General features: G+C 35.9%; 1 protein-coding gene across 1 annotated transcript in view; it reads right to left on the minus strand.

The window, feature by feature from the left end:
• The window catches only part of Dhc98D (Dynein heavy chain at 89D), a 92,369-nt gene extending 71,817 nt beyond the window's left edge, over nucleotides 1–20,552 (minus strand). Inside the window, exons 1-18 of the mRNA XM_070105888.1 lie at nucleotides 20,447–20,552; nucleotides 20,261–20,388; nucleotides 19,679–19,869; nucleotides 18,429–19,023; nucleotides 16,431–16,544; nucleotides 15,119–15,311; nucleotides 14,472–14,518; nucleotides 14,074–14,302; nucleotides 12,446–12,553; nucleotides 12,162–12,334; nucleotides 10,824–11,449; nucleotides 10,598–10,759; nucleotides 10,422–10,530; nucleotides 10,281–10,363; nucleotides 9,893–10,184; nucleotides 7,974–8,132; nucleotides 4,513–4,665; nucleotides 314–446 (exon numbers count right to left, since the gene is read on the minus strand). Coding sequence (XP_069961989.1) covers nucleotides 314–446; nucleotides 4,513–4,665; nucleotides 7,974–8,132; nucleotides 9,893–10,184; nucleotides 10,281–10,363; nucleotides 10,422–10,530; nucleotides 10,598–10,759; nucleotides 10,824–11,449; nucleotides 12,162–12,334; nucleotides 12,446–12,553; nucleotides 14,074–14,302; nucleotides 14,472–14,518; nucleotides 15,119–15,311; nucleotides 16,431–16,544; nucleotides 18,429–19,023; nucleotides 19,679–19,869; nucleotides 20,261–20,388; nucleotides 20,447–20,537 — 3,586 coding nt within the window. The 5' untranslated portion in view covers nucleotides 20,538–20,552. The remainder of the gene's footprint in view (nucleotides 1–313; nucleotides 447–4,512; nucleotides 4,666–7,973; nucleotides 8,133–9,892; nucleotides 10,185–10,280; nucleotides 10,364–10,421; nucleotides 10,531–10,597; nucleotides 10,760–10,823; nucleotides 11,450–12,161; nucleotides 12,335–12,445; nucleotides 12,554–14,073; nucleotides 14,303–14,471; nucleotides 14,519–15,118; nucleotides 15,312–16,430; nucleotides 16,545–18,428; nucleotides 19,024–19,678; nucleotides 19,870–20,260; nucleotides 20,389–20,446) is intronic.
• Between the last annotated feature and the right edge of the window lie 5 nt (nucleotides 20,553–20,557).

A 20,557-nucleotide genomic window follows, 5' to 3' on the forward strand; every position in this document is an offset into this window, starting at 1 on the left:
CTGCGTAAGCACAGGAGATGAAATGGAATAAAGGCGAAGTGGTAGCGAGTTGTGCAAAGTGGTAATCAGTGTTGGTTGATTTGGAATGAGAGAAAAGGAAAACTTTGTTAATACTATAATAACTAATGCCAAACAAAGATTCAAGGAATGGACTGCTGCTCTTCGAGTTTGGTGAATTTGCAAGAGTAAACAGTTAGTTATACGAAATTAACAATGAGTACAAGCACATACATATACATTTAAACAAAATTTGCAAACCAGCGAATTTTTACGCCAGACAAAAAAATGTATTCTCAGTCATTGTAGTACTTACACAACTCAATGCGCCGCTCTTCGTATTTGTTCAATTTGGCACCGTAAAAGTCCATCAGCTTGCTGCCTTTGTCCAGGTCGGGCCCCACCGAACCGGGCCCGTTCTCCTCAAAGTCCTTGATGAATTCCTCCAGCTAGGGTGGGTGAATAGGAAATGAAACACGGTCAAATATGCGATTAAATGCAAATTAATGCAACTCAATTGAGTGCAGAGGAGTGGAGTTACGTCGAGTTGCGTCGAGTAGTGTTGATTTTGACAAATGAGCGGGTTAGTGAATGAGTACATTCGCATGAATCAAAAGCCTAAAATGAGCTGCGGCAAAGCAAATAATTGCAGTAGGTCAAATTGTATAGGTATTTGTGCGAGACTATTATTTACTCAGCTCTGCGCTTTTGTTGTAAGTTGGACTATTGTAGTTTAGACAGGTGGAGAGATGTAGTCAGCCGAATTTGAATTAATATTATTGTGAATTTTAGTTTTCTGTTTTTGGAGGGGTGAAGTAAGTTAGAAAAAAATTTCCGATATCGAACGCAGATTACCTGAATTATTTATATGTTAATAGATTTATCTGAATTGTTGTAATCAAGTATTTAAAAATATGCATGCGAATACTAAAAATAAAATAACAGTACATTTCTCAGGCGAATTATTCGAGTTTTTCGTACTGCGAAAGAAAAATGAACATGAAATGTAAGGTAAAACTATTTCGGTTGGCCCACTTCTAAGATTTGACAGTCAGTGAGAGAGCTCTGAGGTGTAGGTTAAATTTTAATTTAATAAATAACGCTTTTATAAACACTGTAATCAAATAAAAACCCAAACATAGCTTATTATATTATGATTAAAACTAAATATTAAAAAATAAAAGCATATAAATCAAAACGAGAGTAGAGCCGTATGTTTTCGATTCGGCATTACTTTGCTCGCTCTCTTTAATCGCTGCCCTCTTGTCAAACGTTTTACGAGGGAAAGAACAAACAATGTTAGTAAGTGAAATTCGATCAAGACTTGATATTATATAAGATTTTTTTGATGAAAACGTTAGGCGTGGACTGTACAAAAGTTTCATCGCAAATGCTGCTAATCTGTTTAAGAAGGTGGTATAGTTTGTTCGATTCACGACTCTCTAATGAAAGTATTAGCTTAAGTCCGCGTTTATTTTTTAGTATGCTCTTTTTCTAAAGAAACTCTATGAGCTGTTTTTCGCCGATGGTGAGTTGTGAAGACACATGACTCTAGCTTGAAAAAATTATAAACCATCTTACAATTCTGTGCTAAGCGAATTGGTCGTTTTCGGGAACGGGATCGCTTGTTTTTCCGTCAAGGGTGAATTCATTGTCTCGTAATTACTAGTTTATCAAATTAAAAGTGACATAAAAGTTCAATGACCACTTATGTACAATTATAAATCTCACGCACTTAAGATATAATTTTAAGCTGTACAGAAAGGAAATCGGTTACTAAATCAAGCATTTTTGTTGTGGATCTCGAATGTGGGAAATCACTATATGACAGGTCTACAGGAAGGGTTATATTATAACTCAAATATACTCGTGTGAAATATACATGTCTCCACGCAACTTTATGAAGTTAACTCATAAAGCCACAAATAAACTTATTATGTGTAGTTTATGGTATCTGGGGTAATTCATGGACCGATTTCATAGATTTTGGTTATTATTATATCGTATTTTCACTATTATGCATTTACTGAATTTTCATAGAATATCTTATCTTATTTCGCCGATATATTCGTTATAAAGTCAACCGGAAGTTCGAAAATCTTGATATTAGGTCTGTGGGCGCTAAGGGAGGTATTTACACATTTTTGGCACAAGGGCACACTGTTATCATAAAAATATTCTCTCCGAATTCTAATAATATGTAGATCTCACTAATCGGGATTTTCGGTAAAAAGTCAGCTATACGCTGATGCAATTTTAAATATGGAATTTATAATTTTGATACATGGATAGTAGGCGTGGTTGAAGTCCGATATCGCCCATTTTCACAGTACTCACACATATGAATGTCAAGTTAATGTTATGAATCAAATTTGGTTTAAATTGCTCTTGTAGGTCTTGAGATTCAGCACTTCACTTAAGCTGGACGGTGCCACGCTCATTGTCTAATTTTTACACCGTTGAACTCTACAGCAACTTGTTGTGAGAGTATAAAAATACGACAATGTCTAGAACTCTAGAATAATAAATTTTGTTTGAATATGACTTATGTACTTACACACATATATATATGTATATATATATAATACAAATTTAGGTAAACGTTCTACTTAAATGGAAAATTTTAAATGCTCCATTGTCATCTACAATTTGTACGCTACGCACACTCTCACTGAAAGGCAAACATTTACCTATGAGTCTGTCTTTGCAACGGTAAAATCTAAATTTTATGCGGATGACAAAGAGCTAGAGTTGGTGGCCATTTCTACCAGCGCCAACACACGGCCAGCAATAATAAAAGAAGCCATAACAACAGCAACTAGCAACAGCCAACGGCTTATTGTCGCTTTTAATTCGCATAATAAACACTTCAATTTAATTCGTTTTCTTGGTTTGTTAGCAAGCCTCATGGTTTCTTCGCTCGCAGCAACTAAAGATAAAGCTGAATGCACAGCAGCGCAAGCAAGCGGAGTGGGAAGAATAAGCGGCGGCCGGATGCGCAAATGAAACGAATGAAGCACATAAAATGCATGCCGGCAGACAAAAGTGGTGAAGTGAAAACGTAAAACGCATAATACCAATGAACGGGAACGCACACACACGCCTGTATGTGTGTGTGGAATGCAGAATTTGCAGAACTGACAGCAGCGACAAGACAGCCTTGTCGATAGACGGATGCTGAGCAAATGAGAGCGACAGGATGCAAGCGGCAAGCGGCGTGCAAATGTATTCGGCTGCAGAGGCGAAGGCGTGCAGTGATGCCGACGTGCCTGGTGCATGCGAGTTGTGGTGCTAGGGTGGGGGGTGTAATCCGAACTATTGTAATGCGCGCCATGAAGTGCTTACTGTTATATAATAGACAATAATAGTGACAGCAGCAGGCAGCAGGCAGCCGCAAGAGCTGAGAGCGCACATGGATCTGCAGGACGTCTGTCAGCCGGCAGTGGGTGACACGAAGCCACGTATTGTGCGTACATATGCCTATATATATTATATATGAGCGTTGGTCTATATGTCTGTAGTTATGTCATTTGAAAGACACACTCGCTCTTTGGATATTAGTAGATATTCTTTAAAATGGTAGCGCAAGAGAAAATCCAATTAAATTCACATTGAAAGCGGAAGCAATAATGGAATAACAAAATTACAAAAAAGAAGAATGAACTGAAAAAGCAGGCAAATGAAATGAATGAAGATGTGAATGCCAACGAAAGAGCGTAATGAGTAAGGCTTGGTAAGTAGTGGGGGAAAAGCGACGACAGACTTGTTTGACAGATTGTTCCATATAATCATTTAGCAATAACTGTTAGCCGGCTGACATTTAGAAATGATGGCTAGATGATAAAGCAAAGTTATATATGTTTTGGGCAAAAAATCTCAAAAATGCACCAGCTGGCTTCGCTTTGCTAGGTGTATTATGATAGCCGTCTTAATGTATCACCCTATATATTCGGTACCTAAGTATCCATGTCTCTACTCGCTGTTTTAGTATTCTGTTCTTCTCTCTTCTACCTGTTTGAGTAAATTATAATTGTATACTCGCTCGCTCTCTACTCGTTAAAATTATTTGATTTATACTAGTTGTATGTTCGATTCGTCACTCTTTATTTTCTGATAAATCGAAAGTTTTAGGATTATGGGAAATCCTCTGTCTAAAATATACTCAATTATAATATGGGGATTGATCAGCGTGTTGAAGTTTTAAAATTTAGAGTCATTTATTCCACTTTGTAATTTTTTCTAAGCAGAATGTCTTATTTTTTTCGATGAGCGTTTTGAAAATATAACTTTTTTGTAGGAATGAGTGTAGAGAAGTTGGTACTGAGGGATGAGATTTATCTCTAGTTTTTTGCTTTAATGTTTTTTTCTGGCAGAAAAAGTAAAATATATAAAAGTTCTTAAATATAGATATATATTTCTGGTATATGTTAATGTGAATGATTATTTTTATATATAATATTATATATGTATGATATATGTATACATATAAATCAATATAACACACTGAAAGCATACCTCTTCCCAGAATGATGAAATTTCAACAGCCGTCATATCGGCGAATTTCTGCTTAATTGGTTGCACCTTATCCAGACGGAAGAGCGATGAACGGAAAAGACGATTCCAACGTTTCTCTAGGTGATGGGACATCAGCAAGTCGTCAAAGTTGAACTATGCATTGCAAACCACAGTAACAGTAGCAATAATAACAACCACATCAGCATCAACAATCATAATAAGTATAATAGTTAGCGTTGGCGCACATCACAATATAATAAAATATTTATAACGGTAGTTGGTTGATTGTTGGGTGGTGAACGTTTTGAATTTTTGGTATTTTGTTTGAACACCATGTGGGTAATATTTGCGTAAATATTCAAAAGTTGTGGCAAGTGCAGCAGCCACCGGGATGTTATAAGCAGTTCGGGGGAATGAAAGACAAATAAATGAAATTTATATACATATTAAACAGAAATTCAAAACTTAGCAATTGTTAGTTTTTTTTTTAGTTTTCTCTTTGTCTCTCTTAGTAAGAGTACTTAGTACGTATAAAGTTTCAATGCATTAAGGGGTTTTGTTTAGAAAAAAAGAAGAGTATTTTTAAATAAACAAGTTGAAAACAGAGTTCTCTTTAGAAAAATGGTGTTAAACGGATATTTTATAGATCTCTGAAAGCTTAAACAAACTATGATCGTACTAATTATTTTTAAGCCATCAGTCGATAAGAAGAGAAAGCCCCTTTTAGTAAAATTAGGCTAAAAAAATGTCGTTTTAGAGTGACCAGGGAAGAAAGCAGAAGCTATTTTTGGGAAAAGCTACTCCATTCCCTACTCTATGCAAATTTCGTTAAGATATCTTGCCAAAAAAAAAAACAATTTTCCATATAAGAACTTGATTTTGATCGGTCAGTTTGCATAGCAGTTATATGGTGGCCCGATATCGGCGTTTCCGACAAATCTGAGCAGCTTCAAACCGATATTTCAAAACCTGCAACAGACAGACAACCGTGTCCCATTCATATCGACTCAGCTTGTCACGCTGTTAATTTTTATATATTGTACATATATATATCTATTTTATAGGGTCTCCGTCGTTTCTTTCTGGGTTTTACAAATTTTAAGTAAATTTAATATACCCTGTTCAGGGTACAAAAATGCTCTGTTCGAGTGAACAGTGTAAAAAGAAGTTCCTTTTACGATAATCATAGTGAAAACAAAGAGCGAAGAACTCTTCTGAGTAATGATAGGAAAAGAGTTAATTTTTGGGAAAAATGGGTAAAATTTCACTCGAGAATTGGAAAAAGATCAAATTTTTTTTTTTGCTGCAAAAAGTGTTTTAAACATTATTCAATTGTTGGAATTGTGAAGAAGGCAAATTTCTCAGTTCAATCTGTTGTAGTGTCGAAGCGTTTATGTTAGAAAGCTTTAGCTCGAAACTACATTTCTCAAATCGACGACGATGGTGCTCGAAGACAGTTTTTTCATTATTGCAACTTACTTACTTTTAAATTTTTCCGTTTAAAATTGTGAATATATTTTTAAAATCTAAAATATATGTTCAATACAGCCCCAAAGAAAAAATCCGATTTATCTTTCTTTACTCCCAAAATAAGCTGTCAAGCTTACGAACTTGCTAGAGCCCTTATAACTTCCTTAAATTATATTGTACTTAGTTTAATGAAGGTCTGTTCTTTCGGTTCATATAAGGCTTGTGTTCTATTGGAATTTATTATACTCTGTTAATAAAATTCGCCAAGAAGTTTGAAACATTCAGAAGAAGACGCTGGAGACCCTATCAACAGTACTGAGATTATCAGTGTGAGGAGTTGAATCGAACTAACCACGTATCTATGCTTGCCTCTATGCACACGAATTAAAAATAAAAACTAACAAAACCCACAAACAAGCTCAGTGTAATGCTACAAGCCTTAAATATGTTGCACTCACTAATAACTGCAAAGCAAATTCCACAATTAGCTGTTTTCAATAACAAAAACATTGGAAGCAGACTAAATGTATGCAATAACATACTTCGTACAATAAATTCTAATACATTTCTGGATTTCTGAATTTTTATCGAAAAATGCAAACATTTCGGCCATTCGTTCATTGGCTAACAGTACTTTCGGTTAGTTTATTCGATGCTTTGTACATTAATTTCTATAAAATGCTAGTTAATTCCGTCTGCTGAACGTCAGCATGAGTGGGAGCGGGGAAATACTACGCGCCAGAGCGCTCCTGGCAGATTTAGTTTGGCCAAAGACCAATAGTATATGAATGAATAGGAGTTGAAAAGCTTTTGCAATATAAAATAGTTGATTTGGTCGAATTTCGAAAGAAGCAAGGTATTGAAATTTACATAGAAGTTTTGTGCGCCGCATGGGTGGTGGGGACAGCATTGATTTCTGGGGATGGAAAGGATTGGAGCGGTTACCAAAATGCGAGGCCAACAGAATTGCTACACCCATACACAAATATGTGAATAGAAATATCTGCAAGAATTTGCATGTGTGCACACACACATTTGTATACTTGTACATATATACGTGTATGCGCATGCAAATTTAAGGTAGCCACTGCTCAGTGGTCAGTCGGTTGGGAAATTTCTAGCTGCCGCTGCTTAAACATACTGGCGCTGTCTGCAGTGCAAATACTAGAGCGACTTTCAGAAGGATTTTCGAAAAATCCTTATTTGAATATGGTAAAAATATACAAAAAGGAATTGCACTACAGCAGCCGGTTATTGTTGTCGCTCGTCCAGGCGGGTGACTAGCACATCATTTTGCCGGCCACTGCCAAAGTGGACTCACAAGCACCCCCCACACACACACACACACAAATATATGTGTATTTGCATGTATAAATAAAGCGGGGCTTTTGTAGTTTAGTTTAGTCAAGCTCCAGTCAGGCTGCAGAGTACAGTTAGTGGTGGGCGTACACGTATGTATATGTCGCACAGCTTCTAGCGCCAACTGCAACCGCCATGCTGCGTGAGTGTGTGCGTGTGTGTGTGGTTGCCTGCATGTGGGCGCGTTTGTTGGCACACATGTGGACTGGCATAAATTTTCATTTTACTTAAATTCAAATGCTTTTGGTCAACAGCGTGTAACTGAGCTCTTGCCTAAAAAAGCCATGGACTCAACATATGCGCGTACATGTGTATGTGTATGTGGGCGCTCTAACTCGTATGTGACGAAATATGAAATCTCAGCGCAAATGCGGTTGGTTTGTTGGGTCACTTAAATAATATTTTCACAGTTTGTAGACTCTTTTGAGAATGCCTTTAAATTGTCGCCAAGGTTTTCGCACGACGTGGTCGTGTAGTTTCGGTGATAACGGGTTATGGTCGGCGAGACTGAAGTGGGTTACATGGTAGGGTGCACTTTTGAATTATTTTCAAAATACTAATTAAATATAAGTTGAAGCTAAAATCAAAATATAAAACAGTTGTTAAAATTTAGTCGAAAATGGGTATCTCACCTTAACATTGTGTTCGGCAAGCACCGTATATGTTTCCTGCAGTTCGTGTATTCGCTGCTCATAGGTTAACGTTTTCGTTTGAATTGTAGATATGGTCTGCATAACCAGTTTGAAGTCCGCCAATTCTTTGGTGGTCATATCTAGATTGAAGCGTAGCTCCTGAAATTAGTGTTATTTCAAAAATGTTGATTAGTTCAAGGAATTTTATAATAAAAAAAACTGTAACCATTACTTATTTAAATCTTGAAATAGTTAATGGAAAGCAGCGTAAAACATTTATTCGATAATTTTAGAAAGCAGTAGAAAGTATAACTTCCACAATCAGAGGTTAAGTTCTCTAATTTAAGGAAAGTATCATTTTGCTTCAACTATTTCATATAAATTGCGCGCGCAGACCGTTTCGATAAACAATTTTTTGTAAATTTTTGTTACAACTTTTTTTGGTGTTCTTGTCAAATTTGATCTTCATATGTCAATTAGTGTGGGTTTGGCAGCAGCTGATTGTTAACGACGCGAAAAGCTTGTCCGATGATTTTTATCATTGAAAAAAAAAAATTGAACAACGAGTTTGCTTGAAACTTTATTTTTCCAATGGAATCACGGCTATCGAAGCATTGAAAATGTTGCAGAAGTGTTTTGGGGAGTGTACTTTATCACAAAAGTATTCAGTGAAGGACGTCAAGTCATCGAAAACTTGCCTCATACGAGTCGTCCATTCACCTCGGTTAGTGTCGATAACGACGAAACAGTTAAAGAAGCAGAAGCATCAAAATCGTATTGCAGATATCAGAGAGTATAGCAGCCGATCTCAACAACTCTTGTGGATCGACTCAACACAATTTGGTTAATGTTTTGTGTATAAAGCATTTTAATAGTGGACTCGTGCCAAAATACCAGTATCTTTTCTAAAAACTATTTCGAGTAGAGGTCGCAAAAGAGGTGCTTTACAACGTTACTGAGGACTCTAGATTCATCAAATCTATCATTACTGGTGACAAAGCGTGTGTTTATACAATAATATGATGTCAGAACAGCCTCTGGTGAGTGACGCTCCAAAAATGAACTGAATCCGAAAAATACAAAATTGCTGAAGGCAGTAAAGACAATTCATACTTAGTCCTCACTAGGTTTTATCAAAATGTCTCAGAATAGAGAGATAATTTCTTTTGAAACCTCTTATTTGAAAAGAATAAACAATACATATTTGAGTAATTATGTAGTTTTTTGGTCTTGTGAAAATAATGATAGTAAGCCAATCATTTCGTAAGTGTATACAATTTTTACTCTCTTTATAGATAAGTTTTTGTTCACAGCGAGTTTAGAGTAAGTTGAGTTAGCTATTCCGAGAGTGGACGTCGCTAAGCAGGAGTAATTCGAGAGCTACCACATTTGGGTCCAGTTGCTTATCCACAAGTAAAATTGTAATTTTGAAGTTCTTAGGCATGCTTCTTTTGATAATACTTGTATGTTTAGCGTACATAAACATTTTATAAAAATTAGGAAAAGCGATAGTTTCCACTCTTTGAATGCTTTTTATTTTTTCCTCTTCGTTAGACCATCTAATATATGTGAGGTCTTAAAATATTTTGTTGCAGATAATACTTAAGACAAGTTGAAGTCATAAAATGCAGTCACAATCATTTTACACATACAAAATGCCAAAACAAAAAAATGTTTGAATATTTTCAACCTATCAGTTCCACATTAATTTCGAGGTTATGACCGCAAGCAGAAATATCTGCCGCGCATTGCTCTAGCAACTTAAAAAAATTTGCATTACATGAGAAGCTAAACTGACTTTTATTACTCATTGACGGCCAACCACAGACCACATATATGTATGTCTAAATTACGGTTAACACGATTATTTGCAGTAAACACGTGCCTCTTGGAAAATGTTTTAAAACTTACGAACTTACTTTGATTTCGTTTCGCAAGCTCACAATATTGTCTGCCGTTCTCTTGGCTAGCAATTCTCCAAGTATTGTACGCCATTGCTGAGCATGCTGAGAGATGCTGTCCATTAGTTTCTTCAGATTTATGCGTATGCTTTTGGTATTCCAGTAGGGTGGCATCAATTGTATCTCCTCAATAATATTGGCAAAGAATGTAAATTTCTCATCGAGTGTGACAAGTGGCATGCCACGATTAATAAATTTCTCAGCAATGGCGCGCTTATCGAAGGCCCACAAATAAAAGTATTGTTTGAATCTGCAAAAAGTGCAACATATAGAGAGATAAGAGAGAGAAATTATTTTGAGAGATTTCGGAATTCGGAAGACAGTTTAGTCCAGTCGGTATATTTACTTTGATATAATAGTCTTGCATTCGTATACCAAAGCGGTGGATACCTCTTGTACGCGCACAACTAAATGACTGATGTCGCGTACCTTTGAAGAAAATTGTAATTATTGTTATTGCAAATAGTTTTAGCAGCTTTTAACTCACCTTAATCACATCCTCATAGAAAGTAAATATATACTTGTCACCATACTCATCATTAATCGGCGGACAAGGCAAGCACGTGCCATCCATCCAGCGTGTGTAAATGTGTATGCTTTATAGCGGTAAAAAATTTATATATATATATTTTTCGCACTTATTTTTTTTCACATTGGCCTCACCGCTCAAGATAGTCCTTTGCCGCCTGTAGCATTATATTCTGCATTTCCGAAGCCGTCGGTTCCAATACGATCTCAGACATCAACATAACGGCATTCACTTCAAACATCGGCACGTCACTTAGCAAGCGCTCAATGTAGCATTTAAGATTTTTGTAAGCATTGCTGCAACGGAAACGCCAACAAAAATTACAAAATGATATCTTCATTTACTTTTGAGATTACTCACTCTAAAATACACTGATAGGTCATTTGCTCCCAATATGTATAATAACCGCGCATCTTCTCTGAACGTCCCGTAAAGGTGCCCAATACGAGACTTTCGAGTTTCACCAAGACCGGTCCAATGGAATTGTACAAACGCTTCATGTGCGAACATTTTTCGTTACGCGATTGCTCCAGCTTTTCAAAGTAGCCTTGAAAATGATACATATCCTTACCGCATTCTTTTTCTTGTTGTGTTAGCTCAGCTTCCTCTTCTTTCAATTGTATCATTTTTACTGCCGGAATTTGGGGGACACTTTCCGAATCGGCAACATCACTCGATGTTTGTTGTGCTTCCACTGAAGATTCATTGGATTCGTTTGTGAATTGTACATCGGGTGATTTAGGCGCACGATCCAAGCCCGTACGATCGTGTATATCAAAGAGGTTGAACTGCTTGATGCGATCGATGCGACTTTTTATATCCAAACGTATGAAATTGATTTGCGATACAATCGAGATGAGTTTGCGTATGAGGGTGTTGACCGAATCGCAAAATTTCAGAATGTTGAAGGACTGCCAAGTATAGCGGCCGATGCCGGTTTGTATAACTATCTCTGTTTCGTAAAGGTGATCGCGTAAGAAATTTACCTATTTATGTTATATAAGGAAAAGAGGGAGAATGGTTATGGTTCCAAAAATATGTTTCGATGAAGTAAAATAGATGTATCAGAAGTTCTTGTATGCCGTTTGTTGAACCCATTGTACCAATTTTATTGCAAGGTCTTAATGAGAATCAAAAATTTTGTTTAAAAAAAATATGTGGAATATACAGTTTGTGGAAACTGAATGTGGATCTGAGAACAGAAAGACAAGATAGGAATGGTGGTGTCTTTTTTGCTATCGTTATCTGTATCTTGAAATCCAAGCGAGTCCACCAAAAAGTATAAATAAAGAACCTTTAGACTCTTTGTACTCTTGGACCACACTTTGACCATTAAAAGGTCTTTAACCTGACACTGAGTTCAAGATTTTAGCCAAGAATAAGTTAAAGGATTTTTGAAATCTAGGAAGTAGACTATTGAAAAATTCATAGCAGTAGGTACCTATCGAAAACTTGCCATTTAGTTTATGAAAACTCTAGTAAAAAAATCTCAAATTATTTTTTTTTATGACAAAAAAGTAAGAAAAAGAACCAGGCTTTGTAGCTTAGCCTCAAATATAGCCGAATGTCTCTGTGGTTAACAACAGCCTAACTCAGATATTAACTATTTTTTTACTAACTATTAACTATTATTTACTGCTAGGTTTGGTTAATATTTCTATATCTCTGTGTGTTTTTATCGCGCTTTGTAATATTTACCTCCGATAAGACCAAACTATCGATGAGCGCATTGTATCTATCAATAATGCTGGCCACGGCCTCGTAGTCATTGAAGAGCATCTCTTTCTTCATAATAGCAGTGCGCAGAGCATTCGGTAGCAAATAACCAAAATGTTCGAATTGTTGACCCTCGAACATGACTTCGAAAATTTCTAGAGTGGAAAAGTATAATTATTCAAATTTTCATATTTGGTATACATTTTTATAACTCAAGAATTTATATATAACACTTAACTCAAAGCAAATTACGAATAAGAACTTACCACGTGTTAGATTCACACGAAATTGCAAATCGAACTCAATTAGAATGCGATCGCCGACCAACTCGCGCCAAGTGGGTAAACCGTCCTGCATTTCGGCGCGAACCAGCACTAAGTGAGGAAGAAGAAGACATTCAGAGGAAGTGATAGCTATTATTGAGCCATGCTAAGAATATGCTAAGTTCTGTATATGCAAGTATGTATGTGTGTAGCTATGTATGAATAAACTTTTCACTTAGCCGAAACGAAAAGTAATCTACGCTAATATGCGTTAACGAAATTACCCCACGCGCAACATTTGATTCGACTCATAAAAGCAGTGAAGCATTTATACCCTGAGACGCTATGAGTTTCCATATTTAGCTGTTATACACAGCTTTGAACTCGGCGCCAGTGTCAAATTTACTTTTCAAATATTATTGAAGTCATGGTTCTCAACGCAGCTATTTCCGGATATTCAATATGCTTGACTGACTGACGAGGTTATTAGCTTAATAGTGAGAGTGTGAGGCAGGGCGGACGTGGGTGACGGAAGTAGTCCGAAGAACACACGATTTGCGATTAGCATCCATTCTTTTATAGTCAGCAATTGCGTGAAAGCTTTTTTGTCTTGTTTATTTTTTAAGTTTTCCTTTATAAAAATCAAATAATCCCACAATTGAAATTTTAAAAGCCTCACTAACAACAACATCAACAGTAACGTGGTATAACCAAATTAAATTCACGATGAAGGAAATGGCTTTTGTCGAGTATTAAATGACTGGCTTTCTTTTTTCGCCAGCACTTCTCAAGATATATAAGCGCATAACTGTAGCTGTTGAGTAGCTGAATGAGTGGTTCATTCAAAAATTGCTTTTAATGCATAGTAGAGTAATTGAAGCACAATTTTTATTACGTCGCTTTAACGCCGCTTGGACTTTCGGCGCGACCACGCTACCCGCACTCCAACGAACTGCCGTGCAATCGTGATAAGTACCCAAACTGATTGTCTACATTAAAGCGCTGAAGAAGTGGAAATAAAATAAATTCGAGTCAGAGAAGAAAATTCGCAGATAACTCATACGCCATGTCACACTTACTATCGTTAATAGTCAGTTTATTGAAAATTCTGCTGATGATCAGTCAATTTGACAATTTTTGTTATTTTTGTGGTAAAGTGATTTATGAAGCACTTCAGGTGCTTCAAGAATTTACGCTTAAGAATAGAACTGAATTGGAGAATTGAGTAGCGCAGGCAATATAATAATAATAGTGTTATTTTAACTGACCTCACCACAGTGATGATTGAATATAATAATTAAATTGTTATTGTTTTGGTTTTATTTTCAGATTCTTGGCGGCATTTGCTCTTGATTTGTTCCCATATTTTTATGTGTTAAAACCGAATAGTGTCTCTAGAAAATTTAGGTTATCATATTTTTTTAGATAGTCAGAACCATGAGGTGTGATTATAGTTTGTTCATGCTCCCGAGGTTGTGATATAGTACATAAGTATATACCTCTTTAGATATAAATATTATCTAATATGGGGAAACATAGAAGCGTAGTCCATGTTCAAGATCTATCTATTGCTAGATATTTATATATCAGGATAGTGAAATCCTTGTACAGCCATGAGTGTAAATACTTACATTCGCATATTTTCAAACATAATTTGTCTCGTTCGTTAAGGTTTTTCTTAGGTTTAACCGCTCGAATAAAGGCTCTAGCCTTCTGAATGTGTATATCTTCCCTATGCGGGTGACACACTAGCCATTGTACCAGCGTTGCGAATATGGTGAATTTGGTTATTTTGCGTACGAAACCAGTAGCAGTATCTGCAGATTGCTTCAATTGACCTACATCGGCATCTTCAGTTTTCTGTAAAGTTATATACATATGTATATGATAGAGTAAATTAATTTATTTGTCGTTAAATAAAATTGTCCTTCAATTTGTGGTGATATACTATGTTCTATGTACTACTTAAGTATACTCATATATTATATATATTAACATAAGTGTAAATCTTTAACTGCCTTTTATTTACCCTTTGCGTTGACCGCAGCGTTTCTTGAGACTCCGAAATGTACTCCACTGCGAAAAAGATAACAAGAGATCATATTTTAATTCGCAAAAAGGGTGTTAATAAAAAAAATGAATAAAGGCAATGGGATGACTCCTATACATACACTGAGGTTATAATGCCAAACTAGCCGATTACGCCAATCTCAATTCCAATCACACATACTTATACGGATTTCAGTTCGACTAGTTGCTCAGATCAATAAAAGCAATAAATTAATGTATGAATGTCTTCACGCGGTAAGCTACTTTTAAAACCCAGCTGTTGCAAGCTTAATCGATATCAACCGGACTGCTATAGTTTAAAGATTGGTCGAGTATCTATAAAAGCTATCGATAGCCAAACGCTTAACTTCCTAATTATGCAAGTATATTCGCCCAATATAATAACCCAATTAATACACAAAAGGGCCGGTACTTTTTTCTACGAAGATTATTAAATTTCGACGATGTGTTCAGTACACGATAATTCATCGCAATTGATTTACTACTTCAAGTCTTTAAGATTTCGAATTGTTTCGGTTTATTTTTCGATTTTTTTCATAAACCAAACCTTTTTTTGGCTAAGATATTAAGTATTCTTAAGTGAAACACTCAACTCGATTTACTTACAAAGCTTGGGGCTGTAAATCCGAATGCACAATATATTCTGACGAAAGACCGCATTAACCATATAAGTTCCTTTGGCGCTGTATTTGTCAAACATTTCCTTCTCGAATAAATACATTTTGTTGACCAATTCGAAATACTGCTTGAAAGCGCTGCGTTTAACATAGCTGTTCTTCAAATTGGGCTCATCTGCCATCTACGAAACGGCGAAGAGGAAGAGAAGGGAAGAAATTAAGAAAAGACTGAGAAGAGAAGGTTACAAATAAATACCGGTGTGATAAACAAACTGCATGAGCACTAATAACAAAAACAACAATAATAACAATGAAAATTTAATTTCTTTGCTGTTGGCAACGAAAACGGATATTAAAAAGTGCACACGCCTGGCAATGCCACGATACAGCAGCCAAAAATAAAACGGCAGATATGTAAGCATGCACTAAAAATAAAAAAACAAAAACATAACAAATAAATAAAATAATGTGATTTCGAAAAAAAAAGAAAAAAAAAAAAAAAAAAAACATCAAAGGAGCGCCGAAACAATTTGCAAAGTACAAAAGTACAGCAAATACAAATTGTCGGCAATAAATAACCGAAGCATTAAAGTGTATAAAATAAATGCAACAAATCGTGGCTATGTTGGCGCTGATGTGCACAGCAGAAGCACACAACAACAACAACAAGAAAACATAATAAATAAATAAAAAAGGAATATAGAACAAAACACGATTAAATGCAGCTAAGGAAAGCAATAAAGGCTGTGGATGGGGCAGAAATGGAAGGAATTTTAAGTGGAATCAACAGCAGTGGCAACAACAGCAGCAACACTATCGAATACCACTGCTACTACAACAACTTGCTAGTGCTACAACTACTACGCGTACTGTAGCGGTAAACAAGAAATGGTTGTTCTACATAACAACCAGCGACCAACAGCAAAAAACTGGAGTAAGCAAACTGAAATTGAAATTTCAATTAAACAAAAAATACCAACAACAGCAAGGCGAGCAAAAAACAAAAACAATTAAAAGCTAAAAAACATTGATAAAAGAATCAAATACAACAATAAACTGTGTGCTGCAGCATACTGCCACATATACGCACATACACACACACACACAAACATTTAACACTCACTCATACGCTCAGCACTCAACGCTTACACACATACTCAAAGGCGTCTGCCAAAACAAAAAAGTACATGCAACATTAAAAAACTAGCTGCAACAGAAACTCAAAAAACAATAACAACAAATTGCAACAACTATTGTTCACACTGCATGTAAATGCCCACGAGCAATAATTGTACGTTTACCCTTTTGAATGCCAGCACGGAGACTTTTAGTTTATTGGTCAACAGACGCGCCCACTGAATGCAGCCGATCCGGAATGGTTGGTGTTTACCGATTGGTGGATTTTTGCGATTTTTCTGCATGTGTAGTTATAAAAATATGAGAAATATGAAAATCTATAAGTTCGTCATATTCATATTTATGTTGAAGTGTGTGTAAAAGTTAAGCAAATTTGGAATTAAAATATATTTTTCAGCAATTGTTTTAAAATTCATTCTACGACTACTTCTAGTTAAATCTCTGAATGAATAACGCTATGGAACACTTAAATATGATAACATGATAAGAATTAGTTTTATTAGACTTTCAGCGAAAAATGGTCTAAAGAACTGTGCAGCATGAGAGGGTTTCCTATTAGAGAGTGCTTTTGAACACAAAACCTTTGGAATTAAAATATATTTTTCAGCAATTTTTTTAAAATTCATTCTACGACTACTTCTAGTTAAATCTCTGAATGAATAACGCTATGGAACACTTAAATATGATAACATTGTAAGAATTAGTTTTATTAGACTTTCAGCGAAAAATGGTCTAAAGAACTGTGTAGCATGAGAGGGTTTCCTATTAGAGAGTGCTTTTGAACACAAAACCTTAAACGCTCATATGTACTGAAACTGTATTGTCTCAGTTTAATTGAAATCGCTATTAGTGTAATATTTTCGGAAAGCTAATAAAATCAACAAAATATACCAAAATAATTTTGAAAGCGAAAATTCAGTTTAAAACATTATTTAAAACTTTGCATGCATATTATGGTAAAATATGTATGTACTCGTATGTTAACCTTAAAATTAAAAATTTTAAACATTATTCTATGGGTCTAGATCTTAGAACCAAAAATAAATTATAATAATTTTTCTCACATCTCTTAAATGCTGCCATTAAAGGAACCTTTTGTGGAGTAATAGAACCCTCCTCATAGGTAAATTTCCTTGTAGTTATGTAAAATAGTGGCAAATTTCGGATTTGTGGTGGAATCCGCATTCAAATGTAGAACATTTTTCACGGTCTCTGATAGCTTTTTTCGATAAAATAGAGGCTAGTATTATTACTACTCTTGCAATAACAATTAAAATTGACGAGACTCACCTATATTGCGGATGAGTAAACCTGCGTTGGACACTAAAAAAGGATTTTACTTTTCAAAAGGCGGGAGAAGCCAGTATACTTCAAGACGCAGAGTCTTAATTTTTGAGAAACATTGTTCAAAGTATTTATCATTTTTGTGAATCCTCAAAATATAATTTACAAAAAAAAAAAAAATTTGAAAGTAAATATTACCATAAAAATTCATAATGGCTAAAGAGCAAATTTTTTTTTGAAGATTATTTTTGGTACATTATTTGATTAGCTACGTTCGTAAATGATTAAAAAATAAAATTTTCATATTTTCCTTAAAGATATTCATGATACCTAAGATTCCAAAAATCTCAAGATAGCCTAAGAAACTACTAAGATAAAATTCTTGGTATTGACATTTCTACAAATTATAAAATGGCTTTATAGTAAATAATAAATCACACAAAATGGCGATTGCCAACCAAGTTGCTTGTGGTAGGAAGTTAATATGCAGTCGTAATGTAAATTATGGAATACTGTTTTCGAACGGCAGCTTTAGTCGCGCTATTATAGATGGAACACCCAGAAGGAAGCGTTGGAGACCCTGAATGATGAGATATCTTCACGAAATTTGGCATAGAATATTGCCTAAGGCAACGTCCGAAGAAATTGTTCAAACTATAGCGTACAATTGCCATACAAACTGAACGATCGAAATCAAGTTCCTTTAAAAAATCTTTTGTATTTGTGAAAGTCATATCGGTGCAAACGAGGTTAACGTTTTCCCTTGTTTTTAATAACAGTTATGAAGTTAGAATAGTCAATTACAACAGCTATTGTGTGAGTGGTGTCGGTGTGAGTCTGTTCCGTGGTGAAATCAAATAGTGCCTACGAATATTTACCGTATATGTAAATTCCACAGAGTTGATTTCGGTTTGGAAAAACCGTAAAATATTCTCGTGTTTAGTCGAAATAAATTCAGCGAGCTCTTCACGTGTATCTATTTCCTTGATTGTTTTTATTAACTCCAGACCCATATCAGAAGAACGCAGAGTATTTATACTACGTTCAATAACAGCTTTTGCGTCGGCCTCAACACTTGCCAGACGGTGATTAAATGTAGCCAGTGTATGTTCCCAATTCTCAAAATTACCTGGTCTGAAGATATCATAGTCAACACTTGAAAGCATATCATCCAACAGACGATAAACTTTTTTCATCAAATCATCCACAATGGATGGATCAGTTATTAGCGCTTTGAGACGATGGCCGAAGAGATTTTCATATTGTATGAAAACACGACCGATATAAGCGATATCTTGACTTATGTGGCATATATGATCGACTTCGGAAAACAACGTCTGACGATCGAATTCCCAACGTGAGCCGACACCGGAGCTTTCGATATACGAACGACTGGCGAGATAAGCGCTCTTCCAGCAACGCAGCAAATTGGCGCAATTCGTGGCGGTCTCATAGGTGTATTTGGCAGAGCGACTGAAACGAGAGAAGCATTTACATAAGTAGTGGTGTGAGAGCAATTGAATAAATATACAGTTACACAGAGATTTTGTGATCTTCATGGCTTGTAAAATAATATTGTCACAAAAGTGAAGAAGCTACTGAACTGTCGCTACCATCAACCGGAAATAAGTATGGTAAAGCGAAATAGAAAAAGCAAAAGGCCAAATACATTGCCATTTACGTTATATGCATTTAGCTCACTACATATTTGTACAAGAAACGCAAGCGAAAAGGAATTTGCATGCGACAGCGGCAGCGCCGAAATTGCATTTCGCCAAGTGTTTGGGTAAATTTGCTCAACAGGAAGTGCGCGCTGCAACCGTCGGCAGCCAGCAAGTGGCAGGTAGCAGTCAGTGCGCTAAGAAGGAAGCAGTCAACACAACACTTGCAATATCCGCCTTGTGGACTCATCTCTACTCCACGAAGCACTCTTCGTGCAAGTACCGCAACATACAAGTCGAGTATTTTCGAAAGTAAATCGACAGGAAAATCGCCTCTGACAGTTGTCATGTACAGTGCCAGCTACACTCTGCGACATTACGACGGTTTGGCTGTATTCTCAGCTGCTTGAAGTTAAATTATATTTTTACGTTTGGCATAAGCGCTCCACGCTGCCACAGCAACTTACCTGAATATGTGTTCAAAGCAGATGATGCGCTTGACTTTCTGTATAAAGACGTTGGAGATTTGGCAGAGTAAAACCTGCATCTTGTCGTCGCGGCAATAGTAGCTGGACATGGTCCAGATGTGGCGTAGACCCACCATTACATTGGGTATGAGTAGCGTTGTCATCTTGAAGCTTTCGTAGTCCCGAATTTTCTATGAAATCAAATGAGAGAGAGTAAGTAACAAATTACAATTTAAAGGGATGATTTAAAAGAGCCATATTTATTATCAACACATTCTTAGGGGGAAATATGTGCGAAATGATAAAGCAAAAGTTAAAAAAGTGATTTCTAGTAGGTTATAAACTCTTTTTGTCTGAAAGAAAGGCTTTACTTTCTATATATTAATTCCGCCGGCCCGGTTCTACAGTTGACAAAACTTTATTAATCAGTTTGAGATTAAAACTACGAACTTCAGCTGAAATTATTTGCAACATCCGTTAAAGAAATGCAAAAGCAAAAGATCTCAAGCACTCTCTTAGTAATAAACTAAGGTAAACCTGTTCTTTTCAAAGATTCTACATCACGTGAATTCCATTTTTTACCTCTAAGTAATCGGTGATGGTCGAAATGTAATCCGAATTCTCTTTGGAAAGGTGGTAATGTTCTTGTAGCACATGCATGAAGTCATCCCAGCGTTTAATCATGGGCGACTCGGCATTTCGTAGGATATCTGAATTTACAAAAATTATTATTTTATACAATTATACAATACAGTGTAATCAACATACCCAGAATGGTTAACACGAACTCGGATTTCAATTGTTCCAAAGCGGTATACAGCTCGATTTCACCATGATGCCAGATGCGGTAAGCGGCCATTGGTGTGAACTCGTCTAGTT

This window comes from Bactrocera oleae, chromosome 2, assembly GCF_042242935.1.
Source record: "Bactrocera oleae isolate idBacOlea1 chromosome 2, idBacOlea1, whole genome shotgun sequence".
Taxonomy (NCBI): domain Eukaryota; kingdom Metazoa; phylum Arthropoda; class Insecta; order Diptera; family Tephritidae; genus Bactrocera; species Bactrocera oleae.